The sequence below is a fragment of the Aotus nancymaae genome, unplaced genomic scaffold, assembly GCF_030222135.1.
Source record: "Aotus nancymaae isolate 86718 unplaced genomic scaffold, 86718_ANA_hifiasm-v0.15.2.pri h1tg000053l, whole genome shotgun sequence".
Classification (NCBI taxonomy): Eukaryota; Metazoa; Chordata; class Mammalia; order Primates; family Aotidae; genus Aotus; species Aotus nancymaae.
Window position 1 is genome coordinate 7,535,880 of NW_026988467.1, and position 21,481 is coordinate 7,557,360.

A 21,481-nucleotide genomic window follows, 5' to 3' on the forward strand; every position below is an offset into this window, starting at 1 on the left:
TGATCGCTTTTCAAGATAGCAGGCTAAATATTATGATCTACAGTTTATAAATGCGGAGACGGACTCCCAGAGGTTAAACAGCTTAACTAAAGTCACATAGCATCAGTACAGTTAAGAATATGGAGTTTAAATCTGGCCGGGTGTGGTGGCTCACACCTCTAATCCCAGCACTTTGGAAGGTTGAGTTGAACAGATTGCTTGAGCTCAGGAGTTAGAGACCAGCCTGGGCAACATGGTGAAACCCCATCTCTACAAAAAATGTAAAAATTAGCTGGGAGCAGTGGTACACACCTTTGATCCCTGCTACTCAGGAGGCTAAGGTGGGAGGATGGTTTGAGCCCAGGGGGCAGAGGTTGCAGTGAGCCAAGATCACGCCATAAAAAAGAAAGAATATGGAATTTAAATCTGAAGAAAATGTGTAACATAAGATCATTTACAGATCCTGTATTTATAAATTAGACCAGTGGTTCCCAACTTTGTCCTCACATTGGTATCACCTGGGAAAATTTACACCTCATGGAAGAAGAACTGCGTCTTTCCCCTAGAGATTGTGATTTAATTGATCTGGGTTGTGTCCTGGACTTTAAGGTCCCCAGGTGCTCCTATGTGCAGGGAGATTTGGGAACCACTGGGGTGGAGGATGGGTCTTTTCTCCAGGACACCAGCTTTGATTGAGTCCCTGTGACATGTGAGGCTTTCTAAGCATTGTCTCTCCCACGTTAGTCCCATGTTCTGCATGCCACACAGTGTGAGATTCAGGAATGGGAAGGTTTTGTGAGCACATTTATTCTGCACAAAAGCTGTTTTCTCATCATTAGAGACAGTTTGTTGATAGAAAAGATACTGATTCTTCATTTTCCTTGTTCTCTGAATTGAGAGAAAGCTAATAACTTACAAAGTTGATATTGGTATTTCTCTGAGTCTTTTGCATTGAGATCTTTCCTCTGACTCTTGCTGCCTTTCCCAAGTGTGTCCTTAAAGACTGGCATTAGAGAAGCTTGTACTTCTGCTGAGTAGTCTTGGACCAGATTTTGACATATTCTAAAACCTTTTAAAAGTTCCAGCCACCAAGTTAAACACCATGAGCAAAACCAGCCTTGGCCAGAGCATGAGCAAGTATGACCTCCTGGTTTGGTTTGAGATCAGTGAACTGGAGCCTACAGGAGAGTAAGTCCAACTTAATAAATTTTTAAATAAGACAAAATGTTTCAAGTTAGGAAATGTAATTTTGAGTCTTCTTGTATTTGGGTTAATGAATCGTTGTCATTATCAAATTCCAGGAATGATTTTGTTTTTGTTTTTGTTTAAATAGAGATGCAGTCTTGTTATGTTGACCAGGTGGGTCTTGACCACACCTGCCCTCAAGCAGTCCTCCTGCCTCGGTCTCCCAAAGTGCTGAGATTACAGGCATAAGCCACCACACCTGGCCAAATTCCTGTTTTGAATTGATTTTTGGTGGTCTTGATATTTGAATCAGATGTTTATCAGAGAACTGACTGTTCAGCATAACAATTTGCCCTCTTGTTAGCAACAGTAAGATTGTGGAGACTGGCATCTTTTTTTTTTTTTGAGACAGAGTCTTGCTCTGTTGCCCAGGCTGGAGTGCAATGACATGACCTCAGCTCACTGCAACCTCTGCCTCCCAGGTTCAAGTGATTCTCCTGTCTCAGTGTCCTGATTAGCTGGGATTGCAGGTGTGTGCCTGTAATATTTTTATTTTTAGTAGAGGTGGGGTTTCACCATGTTGGCCAGGCTGGTCTCGAACTCCTGACCCCAGGTGATCCACCCACCACTGCCTCCCAGAGTGCTGGGATTACAGGCATGAGCCACCACACCCAGTGATACCTTGTTATAAGGATTTTATCGTAGTGGGTTTTAGTAGTAGTAAAGCAAATGGAGCATATTGCATAGAATATGTTAAAGACTTAACATTACTAATGTCAGGGAGGACATAGAAGGGCAGAATATTTCCCTAGACCAGGGTTTCTCAACTTCAACACTGTTTGGAGCCGGATAATTCTCTGTTGTGAGGGGCTATTCTGTGCATTTAGAATATTTTGCAGCATCCCTGGCCCCTACCCACAAGATGCCCGTAGCAGCTCCACTGTATTTGTGACAACCAAAAATGTCTTCAGACGTTGCCAAATATCCCCCAGGGAGCCATCCGCAGTTGAGAACCACTGTCCTGAATCAAAATGATACCATCAGCTTACTCTGTCTCCATGAGCTGAGTTAGAGTAAATGATTAATGTAATTATTGTGTGTAATTGTCTCTAAAAATGCTTTTGGAAAAACACAAATGAAAGAGATGTTACTCTTAGGACAGAGCCAAGAGGCTATACCAGTTAATGTAAAGGGTAGGGGTAAATGTTATCGTAATGTTCCCCTATATGTAATTCTGAGAACCACCATCATGATCATCATCAGGAAACACTTAACTAAGTTCGTACTGTGTGTAGGATACCATGTTAAGTGTGGTTCTGTCAATCTTGAATGTAGTTGTCAGTAGTGACAGTGCTTTGAGGAATTTGACTTTTCATAGTCAGACCTATAATGTGATTACAAGTTGTATTATGAGGGAGAGGTAGTTACAGTAATTGTTTCTACTGAATTAATTGCTTTTGGAATCTTAAGAAAAAACTATAGTCTGAAATTATCTGTATTTCTTATCTCTTGTCAATTACACTTCTGCATTATTTATTGAATACTCAATATCTAGGGGCTGGATGCCACCAAAAGATGTTACTGTCCTATGAGCACTCAGTCTAGTGAGGACTGAGACACAGATGTGTGGAAAGGATTAGTAAATGCAGATGAGTATATGATTAAATGCCAGCATGGGTGAGAAAGACATGGGATCAGAATTTAGAAAAACAAAGACCACCAGGGACTAACCCTTGCAGTTGAAGTAGCACTTAGTTCTTTCTTTTGCATTTCTATTTTTATAGGTATATCCCAGCCGTGGTTGACCATACAGCAGGCTTGCCCTGCCAGGGGACATTTTTGCTTCATCAGGTACTAATGAGGGACCAAAATAGGCCTAGGAGGGAACAATGAAAAGAGTTTAGAATAAGAGACGGAACTCTTTATTTTTCTGTTTTTCATCTCTATTTCAAGGGGTGGATGGGCCATTGTCCTGTTGTCCTTTTTTTCTGTGTGTGTTTTTTGATATTTCTTTCTTAGATCTTTACTTATATTTACCCTTGCTTTTATGTAGCTATTTAGAATAGCTATTTTGAAAAAGATTTTATTTCATTCAAGTACTCTAATTTGTGTAGCTCTTATGTTACTTTTAATACTTTTCATTTCATGATGTTTGGAAGCTCTGTGCTTTCACGCCAGAAGTTCTTAATAGGGGTCGAGGATGAAGGTTTCAAAGGACTAAAAATTTGGTTATGAATGCCTTTTTAAAGAGATAAATTTTTTTAAAAAAAAAATTGATTATGAAATAGTTCCCTTTTGGTAAATCAAGGGTAGATTCAGTCGGTGTTCAGAAGTACTTATGACTCAAGTGGGCATAGGGGCTAGGGATGCCATACACTGGGACATACAATCAGGGCATGATTGAATACTTACTATGCAGGGTGCTGGGATGCAGCCATGTAATCTCCTGTGACAGATTATGGTTTTATTCTTAACACCATAGAGAAAAAGAATCTTTTAAAAAAAGAAAGGAAAAAACCATATCAGAACCTGACTGTTCCTCAGTCCCTGACACATCTCCCTTTGTTTTGAATAACAGTGTGGATAGCATTTTCCCTCTTTCCATATCTCTCCTTCCTGTTTATCCCCCATGCCATGCCATACAGCCCAGAAAACAATAGACGAAGGAAATAATAGATTGCTCCAGCTAAATTGCAACCCTGCTTCATTACCTAGGGCATTCAGCGAAGGATCACAGTGACCATTATCCATGAGAAGGGGAGCGAGCTCCATTGGAAAGATGTTCGTGAACTGGTGGTAGGTGAGTATATTTCCTGAGCCAAGGGTGTAGCCAGGACTTAGAGATTTTTTTTTTTTTTTTTTTTTGGAGACAGGGTCTTGCTCTGTCGCCCGGGCTGGAGTACAATGATGAGATCATAGCTCCCTGTGGCCTCAAACTCCTGGGCTCAAGTGATCCTCCTGCCTCAGGCTCCCAAATAGCTGGGACCACAGGTGTGAGCCACTGTGCTCTGTTAGAGAAGTTATTCTTCCCTGTTTGCAGTACAGGGAATGTGTGGAGGACCATATTGGAAAACACAGACTATGGAGATGTAGAGGCCTTGAGTTTGAAACTCTGTATTCCTGTTTCTCTGCTTCATCGTTAGTGATATGTTATCCAACTAACTGTTACTTTACTCAGTTACCATGGTATATGGTTCTGTGGTAAAGGCTGTGAGAGGACATAAAAGAAATCTCTGCTGGCTGGGTGTGGTGGCTCATGCCTGTAATCCCAGCACTTTGGGAGGCTGAGATGGGTGGATTACTTGAGCCCAGGAGTTCAGGGCCAGCCTGGGCAAGGTAGCAAAATCCCATCTCTACAAAAAAAAATGTGAAAATTAGCTGGGCATGGTGGCATGCACCTGTAGTCCTGGCTACTCAGGAGGCAGAGGCAGGAGGATCACTTGAGCTTGGGAGGTGGAGGTTGCATTGAGCTGAGATGGCACCACTGCATTCAAGCCTGGACAACAGAGTGGCACTCTGTCTCAAAAAAGAAAAAAATATCTGCTAACTGTGAGCTTACAGTTTAGTTGGGGAGACAGTATATATATGTGCAGAATGCTTTGATGAGTAAGTAACAGAATGAAGACAAGGGAAGATCTATGCTAAGAGACTTAATGATGAAAACCATCCAGAAGGACTGAATAGATTCAAGAAAAATTAGAGGAGTTTTGTTTTTTTGTTTTCCAGACACAAGCATTTTGAGTAAGATAGGAATATGCCTAAGATGCAAATGACAAGAAACCCCATGGCCAGAGTGGAGGAATTAAGGCATATTGGCTAAATAGTGTGAACTTTAGAATGATAGTCTGAGGCAGGAGTTTGGAACTTTTGTTGCCGTGGACCTCTTTGGCAGTGCTGAAGCCTCAGAATTATATTTCCAAATGTGAAAAATAAAGTATTTAGGATTACAAAGGAAACTGATAATATTGAAATACAGTTGTTAAAACATTAAGCTCTTCTTTACTGATGCATGAAATAACAAGATTTAGCAGTTGTTCTAATTACCATAATTTCAAAATAGTGATCAATGAAAATGATATTTTGCATATGGGAATATCTGTGGATTCCACTACGGACAGAGTTACAGGTACTGCCAATTCTTCTGGGGTTTATTGCCTTCCTTCATAATTGAAGGAGATGCCAATTTTTAGTTAAAGGTTTGTGAAAGTAAAAATGTAATTTTCTCCCCATCCAAGCTCAAGGACCCTCTGAATTCTGTCCAGAGTGCTTGCGTCCCTGTGGACCAGATTAAGAACCTTGGGGCCAGGCACAGTGGCTCACACCTGTAATCCCAGCACTTTGGGAGGCCAGGGCAGATCACTTACGTTCAGGAGTTCAAGACTAGCCTGGACAATATGGCAAAACTGTGTATCTACAAAAAATACAAATATAAGCTGCATGTAGTGGTGCATGCCTATAGTCCTAGCTACTCAGGAGGCTGAGGCTAGAGGATTGCTTAAACCTGAGAAGTCGAGGCTACGGTGAGCCATGATCGTGCCATTGCACTCCAGCAGCCTGGGTGACAGAGTGAGACCCTGTCAGGAAAAAAAAAAGAATCATCCCTGGAAGGGAGATTATGTTCTCTTTTGTCTGGGGCAGCAGTGGTAGTAGTTTCCAAAATATTTTTATAATTAATTTTTTTTTTTTGAGATTGCGTGTCGCTCTGTCACCTAGGCTGGAGTGCAGTGGCACGATCTTGGCTCACTGCAACCTCGCTTGGCCTCTCAGGTTCAAGCAGTTCTCTCCCTCAGACTCCTGAGTTTCTGGGATTACAGGCATCTACCACCACACTCAGCTAATTTTTGTACTTTTAGCAGACATGGGGTTTCACCATGTTGGCCAGCCTGGTCTTGAACTCATGACCTCTTGATCTGTCTGCCTCAACCTCCCAAAGTGCTGGGATTACAGGTGTGAGCCACCACACCTGGCCTTTTTTCTTTCTTTTTTTTTTTTTTGAGATGGAGTTTTGCTCTTGTTTCCCAGGCTGGAGTACAATAGTGCCATCTTGGCTCACCGTGACCTCGGCCTCTTGGGTTCAAGCGATTCTCCTGCCTCAGCCTCCCGAGTAGCTGGGATTACAGGCTTTCATATTTTTAGAAGAGATGGGGTTTCTCCATGTTAGTCAGACTGGTCTCAAACTCCTGACCTTAGGTGATCCACCAGCCTCCCAAAGTGCTGGAATTACAGGAGTGAGCCACTGTGCCCGGCCTATTATTTTTTTTTAATTTAGTTTTTTTTAACTTTATTTACAAAGCACTGAATGTCATTTGACAAAAGTAATGTTTGTATGGGACACTAATACCAAAACAAAAGAGATACTTTCTGACCAGAGAAGGAGAGGGAGGATGCAGAGGCAGCAGTTACTATGGCTTCTCTGAAGAACCGTATGATTTATTTTTAGTTTGTTTTATTAACAAACTCTGATGTAGTATTTACCACATGCCAAGTGCTTTTCTGAATGCTTCAAAAATACTAGTTTATTTAATCCTCATAACAACTATATGTGGAAGGAATTGTTATTCTCACTTGACATATGAGGGAACTGAGGCTCAGAGAGGTTGAGCCTTAAGCCCAAAGCCTCACTGGAGGCCAAGTCCTTAACCTCTATGCAATGCCACATCCCCTAGTGTTAATTTGAAAACAGAGTGTAGGATTTTGACCAAGAAAGGGTGTAGTGGTGTGTGCCTATAGTCCCAACTACTCAGGAGGCTGAGGCTGGAGGATTGCTTAAGCCTGAGAAGTTTTAAGCAATAAAGTCAGTTTGGCCAGGTGCAGCGGCTCATGCCTGTAATCCCAGCACTTTGGGAGGCTAAGGTGGGAGCATTGCTTGAGCCCGGGAGTTCGAGACCAGCCTGAGCAACGTAGTGGGGCCCTGTCTCTACAAAAAAAAAAAAAAAAAAAAAAAAAAATAGCTAGACATGGTACCGCAGGCCTAAAGTCCCAGTTACTCAGGTGACTTAAATGGGAAGATTACTAGAGCTCAGAAATTCAAGGTTTCGGTAAGCTATGATTGCAGCACTGCACTTCAGCCTGGGTAACAGAGAAAGACCCTGTTTCAAAAAAAAAGGGCAGTCAATCAGTGGCTTAAGAAGTTGCTATTAGGTGAGAGTAGAATGGATTGGAACAGGAGAGGTGTGAATAGCAGGGAGACAGATAAATGGCTATTGCAGGTTCCAGATCAGAGAGGAGGTGGCCTTTGTGAGCAGGGGAAGTGATACTATAAATGAAAGTTAAGATGAATATGAGAAACTTTTTTTTTTTTTCAGACTATGCCATAAACATTGTGACAGGTAGCTTTTATTATAAATGTCCAAATCTCAAAGATTACGATGTACAGAATTTAGGGTACTGCGGTCCCATCAAGAATAGTATAAATTTTTCAGAAAGAAATTATACAAAAGATCTATATTATTTTTAAAAATTGAAAATAAATTGAATAATACTCAAAGAGTGAAATAGAAACACAAACAACTACAGAAAAACAGAAAAATGAGGATAACAAAAGTATTAAAATATCAAAGAAAACAAATTGTGAAGGTTAAAAAAGAAACAAAAAGAAATTATAAACATTTTAAAACTCACAGACAAAAAGACAATCTTGGAAACTGCAAGAAAAAAAGTGATGTATCACTTACAAGCATAATCTTTCAGATAACCAGTGAACTGTCAACAAAAATTTTGCAGGCCAAAAGTGAATTATGTGATACAGTCAAAGCCCTGAAAAAATATCTATCAAGTGAGAATAACACCATCAGCAAATCTGTCCTGCCAAAAATTAAAAAAAAAAATTAAAAAATTAAACAAAATCCAAAGTAATCAAATTCCAAAAAAAAAAATACATTGTCACTGCATATGCCCTATGTATAAAAGATGCAGAAATAAGTTTCTTCCACTGAAAATAAAATAATTCAAGAAAATAACGGCCAGGCACAGTGGCTTATGCCTGTAATCCCAGCACGTTGGGAGGCCGAGGGGGGCAGATCACGAGGTCAGGAGATTGAGACCATCCTGGCCAACATGGTGAAACCCCATCTCTACTAAAATACAATAAAATTAGCTGAGCATGGTGGCACACGCCTGTAGTACCAGCTACTTGGGAGGCTGAGGCAGGAGAATTGCTTGAACCCGGGAGGCAGAGTTTGCAATGAGCCTAGATTCTGCCACTGTACTCCAGCCTAGTGACAGACTGAGACTTAGAGACTCCATCTCAAAAAAAAAAATAATAATTACACAGGCCAGGTGTGGTGACTCATGCCTGTAATCCCAGCACTTTGGGAGACTGAGGCACATGGATCACCTGAGGTAAGGAGTTCAAGACCAGCCTGGCCAACATGGCAAGAACCCATCTCCACTAAAAATAAAAAAATCAGCCAGGTGGGGTGATGTGCACCTATAATCCCAGCTACTCAGGAGGCTGAGGAAGGAGAACTGCTTGAACCTGAAAAGTGGAGGTTGCAATGAGCCCAGATTGCACTACTGTACTCCAGCCCAGCAAGACTGTCTCCCAAAAAAAAAAAAAAAAGATAGTAACACATACTCATATAAAAATACATTATTTTCTGAGAAAGATGTGTACATACACAAAAATGAAATGTCTTACCATTGTTATAATGATACAGAAAACATTCTTAATTCTTCTACAAAATTTAAAGTAATTCTAGAGAATAATACAGAAATAAAAATTCGAGGCCAGGTGCGGTGGCTTACGCCTGTAATCCCAGCACTTTAGGAGGCCGAGGCGGGCAGATCACAAGGTCAAGAGATCAAGACTATCCTGGCCAACGTAGTGAAACCCCATCTCCGCTAAAATACAAAAATTAGCTGGCGTTGTTGTGCGTGCTTGTAGTCCCAGCTACTTGGGAGGCTGAGGCAGGAGAATTGCTTGAACTCAGGAGGCGGAAGTTGCAGTGAGTTGAGATCGCACCACTCCACTCCAGCCTGGCTCCTGACACCAGAGTGAGACTCTGGGAGTTTGGCCACTATCTCATGTCTCTTCATATTCCAGAGCTCTTTTCCTTGCCCCAGACAGGCAATCAAATCTGGCTTAGGGATAGCAATACCCAGAAAGACCAGGTTTCTGTAGTTCTCTAACATCACATTTCTCTATCAATTCTGCTGTGTAGTGTCCAGGAATTGCCACTCCTCCGGAGAAAATTTTATGGCCACATCCATGAATGTCACTGGTACCATTTCTAGGCTTCCAGGGTGTTTTGGCGTCTTAGCTGTGAATATCCCAATACCTGCAGGTCACCAGGCCACAGAGAGCGAGAAACTCTTTGAATGAAGAATTGATATGGTTTCATAGTTAACTTAATGTGGGAAGTAATGGAGACAGGCCATGGAGGACTCTACTAGTAACCAAGTGACCCTTCCAGCTCCTGAACTTACACATAGATTTAAATGTCTCTTTTTTGGCTTGATGAACTCATGTTTTGTTTTTAAATGTGTCCATGCTCTGTTTTCTTTATCCTTTCTTTTAGGTCGTATTAGGAATAAGCCTGAGGTGGATGAAGCTGCAGTTGATGCCATTCTCTCTCTAAATATTATTTCCGCCAAGTACTTGAAGTCTTCCCACAACTCTAGCAGGTGGGACACCCAGAGGAGTATGAAGAGTCCACCCTTGTGGGGGTTAATTGGTACACCATTAGGTTCCTTATTCATTAATGACTCCCAGCTCAGACGAAGAAATGAACTCCCTTCTCCCTTCTAGCTTCAAAAATCTATTTCTTCACCTGCCTACTGTGCTCTCCAAAAAGAAAGAAAGAAAGAATTGGAGATATTTGTATATGATCAGTTACTCTTAGAGAATGGAAGTGATCTGTCCCATGTGAAGTATGAATAGATGTAACAAGTAATACATGAAAATGGAGAATGGCCGGGCACGGTGGCTCACACCTGTAATCCCAGCACTTTGGGAGGCCGAGGCGGGTGGATCACAAGGTCAAGAGATCGAGACCAACCTGGTCAACATGATGAAACCCCGTCTCTACTAAAAATACAAAAAATTAGCTGGGCACGGTGGCGCGTGCCTGTAATCCCAGCTACTCGGGAGGCTGAGGCAGGAGAACCCAGGAGGCGGAGGTTGCGGTGAGCCGAGATCGTGCCATTGCACTCCAGCCTGGGTAACAAGAGCAAAACTCCGTCTCAAAAAAAAAAAAAAAGAAAATGGAGAATGAAAACTCAATATATTGCCCAAGGATTTAAAAGTACAAATTAATTATTGCCAAGATTAAATGTTTTCCTGTGAAATAGTTGCTGTGGAGAGAAAGCTTTCTCTTACTCCTAAGTATCATGGAAATGTGCCCGCCAAGAAAAAAATGAAGCCTCTTGTGTTTAGTCTTTGCTGCTGCTAGTATAGGCTCAATTATTCTTAGTATTCGATTTTCATTTATGCACAAAAGTGATAAATAATATGAACTCTTATGACCACGATTGGCTGCCATACATAATAGATTTTACTTTGTCTTTCATTTTTAAAGTTTCACTTAAAATTCTTTTTTATAATCAGGTGATAACAGACAATTCATAAAGTACATAGCCATTCTACTTTCCCTTTTAAGATTAGAACTAAACCAGCTGGGGTCCTCTTACCTCACCCAGCAAAGGAGTTCTCGTTGTCTCAGAGACTCCATCTCTATATCCTAGCTATATCCTAGGGACTGGGAAACAGGAGCAGCTGCCTCTTCTAAGGTGGGCTGAGCACGATGCCTTCACACTACAGGACTTCACTGTGCCTCAGTCTGCTCCTGAAAAACTTGTTTACATCCATGTTAAGAGGAGGAAGGGTAAGAATAAGACAATAGGCAGAAATGGAATGAAAGGTTTGGGCCAGGATTAATTTCTTTCTGTTGTTTTCTTGTATTACAGTTTACCATAGGAAAGAGGAAAAAAACAAACTTCTGTTTACTGGCAGGGGCTGTGGAGAAAGATGGAAGGAGTGAGAGGGCATGTATGTCTGGGGAGGCGGAGTGGCAGAAATAAAGAGGGGTGATTTGACTATCTGTGGGCAGAATCATGAATAATACTATTTCCCTGAAGTCAGCAGTAATTTTGCATAGCTTTCTGTCTTCTGCCAATAGCTATGAAAAATGTATTGTAGATTTCCCTAAGGTACTTAGTAAAATATACAGGGAAAGATGGGCTTTGGTTGAAATACTGGTTATTCTCAGTTTGCCTCCATTAGAGTAACTTTGAGAATTCCTTTAATTCATGCCCCAAAACAGGTCAGGTGCTACAAGAAATGAATTTGGCTTTGTTAGAAGCAGCTTCTCTTGTGAGTTAGAGTGAGTTAATCAAAAGAGGCCAAAGTCAAGAATAATAAAAAGATAATACACCTTAAACATTTCTGTTCTAGGCTGGGCGAGGTGGCTCATGCTTGTAATGCCAGCACTTTGGGAGGCCAAGGCGGGTGGATCACCTGAGGTCAGGAGTTTGAGACCAGCCTGGCCAACATGGTGAAACCCCATCTCTACTAAAAATACAAAATTAGCCAGACATGTTGACGCATGCCTGTAATCCCAGCTACTCAGGAGGCTGAGGCAGGAGAATCGCTCGAACACGGGAGGTGTAAGTTGCAGTGAGTGGAGATTGTGCCATTGCACTCCAGCCTGGGCAACAAGAGTGAAACTCCATCTAAAAAACAAAAAATTTCTGTTCTAATTTAAACTATACAAATCTACATAAATTTATTAAGCTTTTGCTGGAAGGCCATGGCCTTTTCTTTTTTTTTCAAGAGACGATGTCTCACTATGTTGCCCAGGCTGGAGTGCAGTGGCTATTCACAGGCGAGATCCCACTACTGATAAGCACAGGAGTTTTGACCCGCTCCGTTTCCGACCTGGGCCAGTTCACCCCTCCTTAGGCCACCTGGTGGTCCCCCATTCCTGGGAGGTCACCATATTGATGCCGAACTTAGTGCGGACACCCGATTAGCATAGCACACTACGGCCCAGAACTCCTGGACTCAAGCGATTCTCCCACCTCAGCCTCCCAAGTAGCTGGGACTATAGGCACACACCACCATGCCCGGTGGACTTTTCTTTAATTATAAGTTCATTTACTGGAATTCTGATTGTCTCCCTTGCAAAACCATACCCATAATTCATCATCTGTGACTTTCAGTTTGGTGGAGCAAGAATTAGAAACCTACATTGATCCTGTGCTGTGTTGGAATATTTAAAAAAAAAAAAAAAAAAAAGAATTAGAAACCTATGAAGAAAATCTTAAGTTCAAAATCCTTTAAACTTTGTATCATTTGTTAACATTTTATCATTTTCCCCTTTCTTTTACATTTATCTCACCCAACCTTAACGACTATTTTTAAACAACTCATCATCAGACCTTTTGAAAACATTCAACTTAGTTTTCACAGAAACAAAAATTATTTATGTTTTCTTATTTCATTGGTTTGCCTAATGTTTAATGAAGTTAGACAATAATAAGTGCAACTGGCATAAACAGATTTGGGACCAGATACTACTGAGATTTGATAAGCATGCAACTTAACTCTTTGGAGCGAAGTGTCTGGACATATGAGACATCTCTGTAGTTTAGAATGCTCAAGGAGAACTAGGCATCAATCTGTATATTTTAGGAATGTGGAGAACATAGGTTAATATGACTAGTAAGTGGGAAAATGGAGTTTGGTTAAGAGAACTTTTGTTCTGTTTGTCTAAGGTTTAATGTTTAAAATTGAACTTACCTCCAGTTTGGGTATATAATGTGTATTTCTTAGAGGGCTTTTAAAATATATTGATAGTGGAACATAATTGGCAAGGGACCATTATTCCTTTTCTTGGCAGCCCTACATTTATGTTAATGAATTGACTTGGTTTTCCCTTAACTCCGCAGCAACTTCATATTATTCTCAATACCAAGTCACTACCAAAAGGGGTATTGATGGTGGTGATCTCCACTTTCCCATCTATGTCCAGTATATTCCTTAGTTGAAAGTCTCAGGAGAGGGACCCATGTCATTGTAAGTCCTCTATCAAATTGTGTTCCATGGAATTCTCTGTTATTTGTCTGTCCACTTGAATTCTCTTTGCTTATTAGCAAATTTGTCTTTTTTTATATATATTTTTTTCTGATTCACTCTATTTCTTTTGTTTTGTTTTGTTTTGCTGCACTAACAAAAGCCTCTTCTATGTTTTTGCAGGCTCTTTCTTGATAAGGATATTCCTAGGTATTTTCTGTTTGCTTTTTTGCACATAAAGGTTCTAGTTTATCAGAATGCTTTATGTCTTCTGTTGCTTTGATGACTGTTTTAATGTTGTGGTTCCCTCCCCATGTAAACCTACTGTACCTAGGATAGAGTAGATCCTATTCTGTACCCTAAGAAGCACAGAGCTTCTGCAGCGATTTTTCAAGTTTCAAATTATTTTCTCCATTTATGAAACTTGTCAGTTTTATTCTTATGTCATTTCAGGTTTTCCTCTTCTACATTACAAAGTAGAATCTTTCACCCTTCATTTCATTCAGAATCTCAGGTTTTGTTTTCTGTTCCCGTCTTTGTCTGCTCTCTGTCAAAAACTTGACAGGTTTATTGCTTTATAAAGTCTTTTGCAGCTTGCAAAATGGTTCGCTTACTGCTCTGTTTTGTCCTGTGCAGTAATAGAGACAAATTTGGCTATTTGGATAGTTGCATCTGTAAGAAATATTTTATATATTATTTTTAACATTTATCTTTGTCCTGTCAGCACTGCTTGTTTTATCTGTTTATTTTCTTCTTTTGGGACAGAAAAAGTCCTGGTTTGGTATTAAAGGAATTTTTTTTTTTTTTAATCTCTGTATCTCATTTAGGGAAGAAAATTGAAGGAAGTGATATATGGCAATATAACCTAAAGTGTTAAAAATGCATAAACATATTTATATATTTGACTGATGTTACTGATATAATGATTTTATACCTTAATCTGGACTCCATTCAGTTTACATTTCAGAGATTCTCCTAATGAACTCAAGAGGGTTCATCAGATGTGCCAATAATGTAAGAAGTTGGTTTCTGTTTTGTCTTGAGACAGTCTTGCTGTGTTGCCCAGGCTAGAGTGTAGTAGCTATACCTGCAGATGGTTTAAATATATATATGTGCAGCTGGGTGTGGTGGCTCACGTGAGCCTGTAATCCCAACACTTTGGGAGACCGAGGTGGGCAGATCACGAGGTCAAGAGATCGAGACCATCCTGGTCAACATGGTGAAACCCTGTCTCTACTAAAAATACAAAACTTTAGCTGGGTGTGGTGGCACACCTGTAGTCCCAGCTGCTCAGGAGGCTAAAGCAGGAGAATCACTTGAACCCAGGAGGCAGAGGTTGCAGTGAGCTGAGATCATGCCACTGCACTCCAGCCTGGGAAACAGAGTGAAATTCTGTCTCAAAAATAAATAAATAAATAAAATAAAGTGCAGTAGGATGATCATAGCTCACTGCAACCTTGAATTCCTGAAATCAAGCAGTCCTCCCGCGTCAGCCTTCTAAATAGCGGGGACTGCAGGCACATGCCACCATGCCCAGCTGATTTGATTTTTTTTTTTAAATGAAGTCTTGCTGTATTGCTCAAGCTGGCCTCAAACTCTTGGCCTCAAGTGATCTTCCCACTTTGATCTCCCAAAGTGCTGGGATTACAGGTGTGAGATACCATGAGTGACCAGAAGTTGGCTTTTAATTGTTCATAAATAATAAATTCAGGCCAGGTGCTGTGGCTCACACCTGTAATCCCACCACTTTGGGAGGTCAAGGCGGGCGGATCACGAGGTCAAGAGATGGAGACCATCCTGGCCAACATAGTGAAACCCCGTCTTTACTAAAAATAAAAAATTATCTGGGCGTGGTGGGGCACACCTGTAGTCCCAGCTACTCGGGAGGCTGAGGCAGGATAATCATGAACCTGGGAGGCGTCCAGCCTGGTGACGGAGTGAGATTCCATCTCAAGTAATAATAAATTCAAAGGAATATATCCTGCAAAGTAGTTACCTTGAAACCTCTGATTCAGTTACTTTTCCTCTGATGCTGCTGCTGTTCAGAACATCTTGAGAAATCCATTTGGAATTACTTCTCACCACCTTAGGAGGCATACAGGAAAATATATCTTGGGATTCAACCCTGTTTATAACCCTAAATTCTGTTTCCAGGTTGATTAAATTGAGATTTCTCCCCAGTCTTGGTTGTATTTCTTTCAACCATTTCTCAAGAATTGCCACTGGCTGGGTGCAGTGGCTCACACCTATAATACTAGCACTTTGGGAGGCCAGGGTAGGAAGATTACTTGAGCCCAAGAGTTCAAGACCTGCCTGGGCAATGTAGAACTTGTCTCTACAGAAAAAAAAATTTAGCCAGGTGTGATGGCTTATGCCCATATTCCCAGCTACTCCGGAGGCTGAGGTGGGAAGATCACTTGAGCCCAGGAGTTAGAGCTGCAGTGAGCTGTAATTGTACCAGTGCATTCCAGTCTGAGCAACAGAGCAAGATCCTGTCTCTAAAACTTAAATTTAAAGACGGGTGCAATGGCTCATGCCTGTAATCCCAGCACTTTGGGAGGCCGAGGTGGGTGGATCACCTGAGGTCGGGAGTTCGAGACCAGCCTGACCAACATGGAGAAACCCTGTCTCTATTAAAAATACAAAAAAAAATTAGCCAGGCGTGGTGGTGCGTATCTGTAATCCCAGCTACTCGGGAGGCTGAGGCAGGAGAATTGCTTGAACCCAGGAGGTGGAGGTTGTGGTGAGCTGAGATCATGCCATTGCACTCCAGCCTGGGCAATAAGAGCGAAACTGTCTCAAAAAAAAAAAATTAAATTTAAAAAGCCAGGCATGGTGGCTCACATCTATAATCTCAGCACTTTGAAAGGCCAAGGCGGGCAGATCACCTGCAGTCAGGAGTTCAAGACCAGCCTGGCCAACATGGTGAAACCCCATCTATACTAAAAATACAAAAATTAGCCGGGCTTGGTGGGCACCTGTAATCCCAGCTACTCAGGAGGCTGAGGCAGGAGAATCACTTGAACCTGAGAGGCAGAGGTTGCAGTGAGCCAAGATCATGCCACTGCACTCCAGCCTGGGTGACAAGAGCAAGACTTCATCTCAAATAAATAAATTAATTAAATAATGTTTAAAAATAAATTGCCACCTTTGGTGGATATTCCAACAGAACTTGCTGCAGCAAGTACAAAGCAAAAAAAGGGAACTTTTTTTTTTGACAAAAGAAAAAAGAAGAACTTTTTTTCCCCAATACAGGAAGACTTTAGTGGAGTGAAAATTTCCTTTCTGTCAACCAGGTTTCTGCCAGTGAAATTTCCTCTTTACATTAAGTGAAAACTTGGCCTGAAAACAGAAATGTGAAGAGGCTTTTTTAGACAAGTTCAAAACATTTGCCTCAGTTGAAAGAATCAACGTCCTGAAACCTCAGCAGTGATACTGGGAGGTGCCACGTTATGGTTTGGAACTTAGTGTAGGCAGCAGTGATAGACATTTCTGTCACATATCACAAAAGTCATAAATGACCTCTAAGAAGAGGGGTTTATTTCACTTTAGCACAGATGTATCCAGCGTCTGAAATGGAACAAATAAGCCTCACCCATTCTAGGTACCTTGGTAAAAACAGGGATGCAATATAAGAGCAGATCTCAGGAGACTGAGGCAGGAGAACTGCTTGAACCTGCGAGGCGGAGGTTGCAGTGAGCCTAAATTGCACGACCATACACCATCCTGTACAAGAGTGAAACTCCATCTCAAAAAAAAAAAGCAGATCTCATGGTGATAGAATCAGTTCTCAAGTGGCTTCTGCTGAAATAGTGGTTATTGTCACCCAATATTAGAATATGCCTTAAACCAAATTAAAAATTTGCTCTACACAGTTTTATGGACACATGAAGGGTTTCCTGCTGTGCCCAGGGAGCCCAAGAACAACAGAAAGGCCTTCATTGTCCATCATTTCTGTTGCTGTTTGGGTCACTTGGTGGCTTTGTCTTTGTCTTGTTAGTTGTTTCTATATCTTCTATCTTTGTAGAGAATTTTTTTGACCCACACTCACTGTCTCAAAGGCTAGACATTTGAGAGAGTATTAAGTACTTGAAGAAGACTTAGATCTAGAAGCAGCCACAACATTAGATGATCAGACCTCATACACTGGCACTTGGAAGATGCAGTGTATTCATGGGGTTCAGTTTCAAAAATAAATTGTTCTCTTTGTTGATCGTTTCTGGAGGAAGAAACATGGGGATGTGTTTAGAGGGAGGATATGCCAGCTACTTAACGTAGGAAGTCTAGAAAAGGCAGCCATAGTGAGGTCACCATTTGAAAAGGAGTAAGAAGGAATGTATTGGCCAGAAAAGAGTGTGCACAGACTCTTCTAAGTGAATTAGGTGAGCTGTGTTTTATCGGCGGAGAATGAGTGGTGTCGGGACAGACAAGGCATCTTCCCTTCCACTTATCATAGGGATCTGAGAAGGGAAACATAGGGTAGAATCTGGAATCAATCTGTAATGCTGCTTTTAAACTAAGTGCGGTATTTCAGATTAGACTTGCCGAACTGGAAGAATTAATGTCAATTAGAGTTTATGGTGTTTTACCAGCAGAAAAAAAAACAATATTAGAACAACAACCAAAAAAAAACCAGTTTATGGGTATCTATTACATTAAGTTTCCATTTATTATAGAAATATAAGATTGATTTTTCTTTTTTTATCGTATTCTTTTTTTTCTTTTTATACTTTAAGTTCTGGGGTACATGTGCAGAACATGCAGGTTTGTTACATAGGTATACATGTGCCGTGGTAGTTTGCTGCATCTATCACCCCATCATCTACATTAGGTATTTCTCCTAATGCTATCCCACCCTTCAACCCCACAAGATTGATTTTTCAAATGGCTTTAAAAAAAAAAAAAGGGCTAACAAATGGTATTTGGCTGGCTCTAGTGTTAAAAATTTATTCTCTTTTACTGAAACATCAGTTAAGAATAAGCTTTTGGACCTGGTGCAGTGGCTCATGGCTATAATCCCAGCACTTTGGGAGGCTGAGGCGGGCAGATCATGAGGTCAGGAGTTCGAGACTAGCCTGGCCAATGTGGTGAAACCCTCTCTTCTAAAAATACAAAAAATTAGCCAGGCATGGTGGTACATACTTGTAGTCCCAGCTACTTGGGAGGCTGAGGCAGGAGAATTGCTGGAGCGGCAGGCGGAGGTTGCAGTGAGCTGAGATCGTGCCACTGCACTCCAGCCTGAGTGACAGAGCAACACTCCATCTCAAAAAAAAAAAAAAAAAGAATAACATTGCTGGGCATCGTGGCTCATGCCTATAATCCTAGCACTTTGGAAGCCCAAGGTAGGCAGATCACCTGAGGTCGGGAGTTCGAGACCAGCCTGACCAACATGGAGAAATTCTGTCTCTACTAAAATCACAAAATTAGCCGGGGGGTGGGGGAGGGGGCAGTAGTGACGCATGCCTGCAATCCCAGCTACTCAGGAGGCTGACACAAGAGAATCACTTGTACCTGGGAGGTGGAGGTTGCAGTGAGCCAAGATTGCGCCATTGCACTCCAGCCTGGGCAACAAGAGAGAAACTCTGTCTCAAAAAAAAACATTTGTTCTTTTATTTCAAATAAGGCTCTCCTCGGTGGTGGTTCACACCTATAATCTAAGCACTTTGGGAGGTCAAGGTGGGTGGATCACTTGAGGTCAGGAGTTCAAGACCAGCCTGGCCAACATGACGAAGCCCTATCTATGCTAAAAATACAAAAAATAGTTGAGTATAATGGTGTGTGCCTATAATCCCAGCTACTCAGGAGGCTGAGGCAGGAGAATGGCTTGAACCCAGGAGGTGGAGGTTGTAGTGAGCCGAGATTGCACAACTGCACTCCAGCCTGGGTGACAGAGTGAAACTCCATCTCAAAAATAAATAAAATAAGGATCTCTATACTTAAACTCTTCTACCCAGTTTCTACCATTAATCCCCTCAGATAAATTTGTGACATTTCTGAAGCCCAGCAGCACTGGATTGATTGATGTTTAGCCCTCTTGTGATGTGAAGATTGAAGCTGACAAATTACTGAGCATTCACTTCCTGCTCTTATCATTAACCGACAAGGGAGCATACTTAGTCTTTCTTTCCTGTTTCAGTTTCTGTCCACACTCACTTATCCATTTCATCTTAATCCCTTTGGTTGACCTCACTATTTTTATGTTTGTAGGCAGAGGCAGGCTTGTCAAAACAAAATTTAAAAAAGCACAACTGGCCAGGTGCAGTGGCTCATACCTGTAATCCCAACGCTTTGGGAGACAGGTGGGCAGATCACCTGAGGTCGGGAGTTCAAGACCAGTCTGAGCAACATGCTGAAACCCTGTCTCTACTAAAAATGCAAAAATTAGTCAGGTGTGGTGGTGTGCACCTGTAATCCCAGATACTCGGAAGGCTGAGGCAGGAGAATCACTTGAACCTGGGAAGCAGAGGTTGCAGTGTGATCTGGGCTCACGCTACTGCACTCCAGCATAGGCAACAAAGCAAAATTCTGTCTCAAAAACAAAAAAGGCACAACTAAGTATTCTTTAATCATGGGTGGGGTTGGGGGCAAGATGATGGGGACCTATCTTTTCCTCCTAGGAAATAAGAGTTCCTTTCTGTTATTAGAGTTTGATAAATTGAAAGTGTCGGTTGGTATAGAGTTCTTTAGGATGATTGACAGTGGCAGTACCTGGGCTGAGGTGACTTTAGCTTCTTTTGGATGATTCCCTCTTGTCTTTCTGACTTTAGGACCTTCTACCGCTTTGAGGCTGTGTGGGACAGCTCTCTACATAACTCCCTTCTTCTGAACCGAGTGACTCCCTATGGAGAAAAGATCTACATGACCTTGTCGGCCTACCTAGAGGTGAGGAGACTTGGAACTTCAGTTGATGAGAACAGCCAGCCCTGAACGGTGTGCAGGTTACAGCAGGAAGTGCTCAGCAAAGATTCCACTTGTTTTGTCCTCTTTCTTCCTCCACATCCTTAAGTTTTTTATTTTATTATACTTTGCTGACTCTTCTGATTGTATTAGATTCTATTCCTGGGTTCTGTTTACTCAAAAAACTACATGACTTTCATTCCAACTTCAGCTTTAGTAGCCTAATCACCATTCTTTGAAGAATGTGTGATTTTTAAGAAAATTTCACTTCTTGTTTTTGTAGTTATGGACAGAGTGTAGTAGTGGTTAACAGCCCAGACCCAGGAGTCAGCCTGTTTGAGTTCAAATCCCTGTGCTGCCACTTACTTCCTGTATGTCCTTGGAGAAACTCTCTTTGCCTCAGTTTCCTCACCTATCAAACAAGGGAAACAACACTTACCTCAGATAAAAATAAATGCATCTATAAGGAGTACTACCTACTCTTGCACATATTATCCACTAGGTGGCTGTTGAAATAATTGGTGGAGCTGAAATCCTTCACTTCCCACAACTGGGACTAGCTTTTTAAATACATTCGTGTATAGCCTCTGGTCACAGTACTTTGCCTGCCCTTCATCAACACCTATCCTGTCTGCTTTCAGCTGGATCATTGTATCCAGCCAGCTGTCATCACCAAGGATGTGTGCATGGTATTCTACTCCCGAGATGCCAAGATCTCACCACCCCGCTCTCTGCGTAGCCTCTTTGGCAGTGGCTACTCAAAGTCACCAGACTCGTAAGTTTTTGACACAAGTTAGCTTCCAGTTTGTTTCTTCAGTACAACAGAATCATCAGTCCTTAAGTATTCTCAGCTTACTGTCTCAGTTAGTTTACAGTTTATAAACCATTTTGGTAACTGACACCTGGAATGTACTGACTTGCATGCTGACATTTAATAAAATGTTAATGGATGGATGAATTATGAATGAAGGAGGGAATATTACATTGTGAATACCTCTAAAACAATTTTGCAAAGACTAAATATCCTTTTAAATATCATCATTATTATTTCTAACAGATTACCATTGGAATTTTCTTCTTTTTAAGATTTGTTATACTTTTTTTTTTTTTTGAGATGCAGTTTTGCTCTTGTTGCCCAGTCTGGAGTGCAATGGCGTAATCTTGGCTCACCGCAACCTCCGCCTCCCAGTTTGAAACGATTCTCCTGCCTCAGCCTCCCAAGTACCTGGGATTACAGGCATGTGCCACCATGCCCAGCTAATTTTGTATTTTTAGTAGAGATGGGATTTCTCCATGTCGGTCAGGCTGGTCTCAAACTCCTGACCTCAGGTGATCCACCCACTTCAGCCTCCGAAAGTGCTGGCATTACAGGCATGAACCACCATACCCAGCTTGTTACGCATATTT

General features: G+C 41.5%; 1 protein-coding gene and 1 pseudogene across 19 annotated transcripts in view; one reads left to right on the top strand and one right to left on the bottom strand.

Annotated features, from left to right (window-relative positions):
- The window catches only part of KIF1B (kinesin family member 1B), a 179,488-nt gene that overhangs the window by 138,987 nt on the left and 19,020 nt on the right, over positions 1-21,481 (top strand). For 11 of the 19 annotated variants that reach the window (XM_021669855.2, XM_064363234.1, XM_064363241.1 and 8 more), the window contains 7 exons: positions 1,059-1,167; positions 2,949-3,015; positions 3,880-3,964; positions 9,684-9,789; positions 13,361-13,387; positions 19,945-20,059; positions 20,716-20,849. In XM_021669855.2, coding sequence (XP_021525530.1) covers positions 1,059-1,167; positions 2,949-3,015; positions 3,880-3,964; positions 9,684-9,789; positions 13,361-13,387; positions 19,945-20,059; positions 20,716-20,849 — 643 coding nt within the window. The remainder of the gene's footprint in view (positions 1-1,058; positions 1,168-2,948; positions 3,016-3,879; positions 3,965-9,683; positions 9,790-13,360; positions 13,388-19,944; positions 20,060-20,715; positions 20,850-21,481) is intronic. The other 8 variants (XM_064363236.1, XM_064363240.1, XM_064363245.1 and 5 more) reach the window with 1 other exon arrangement.
- Positions 9,188-9,393, bottom strand: LOC105731741 (zinc finger protein 723-like; annotated as a pseudogene).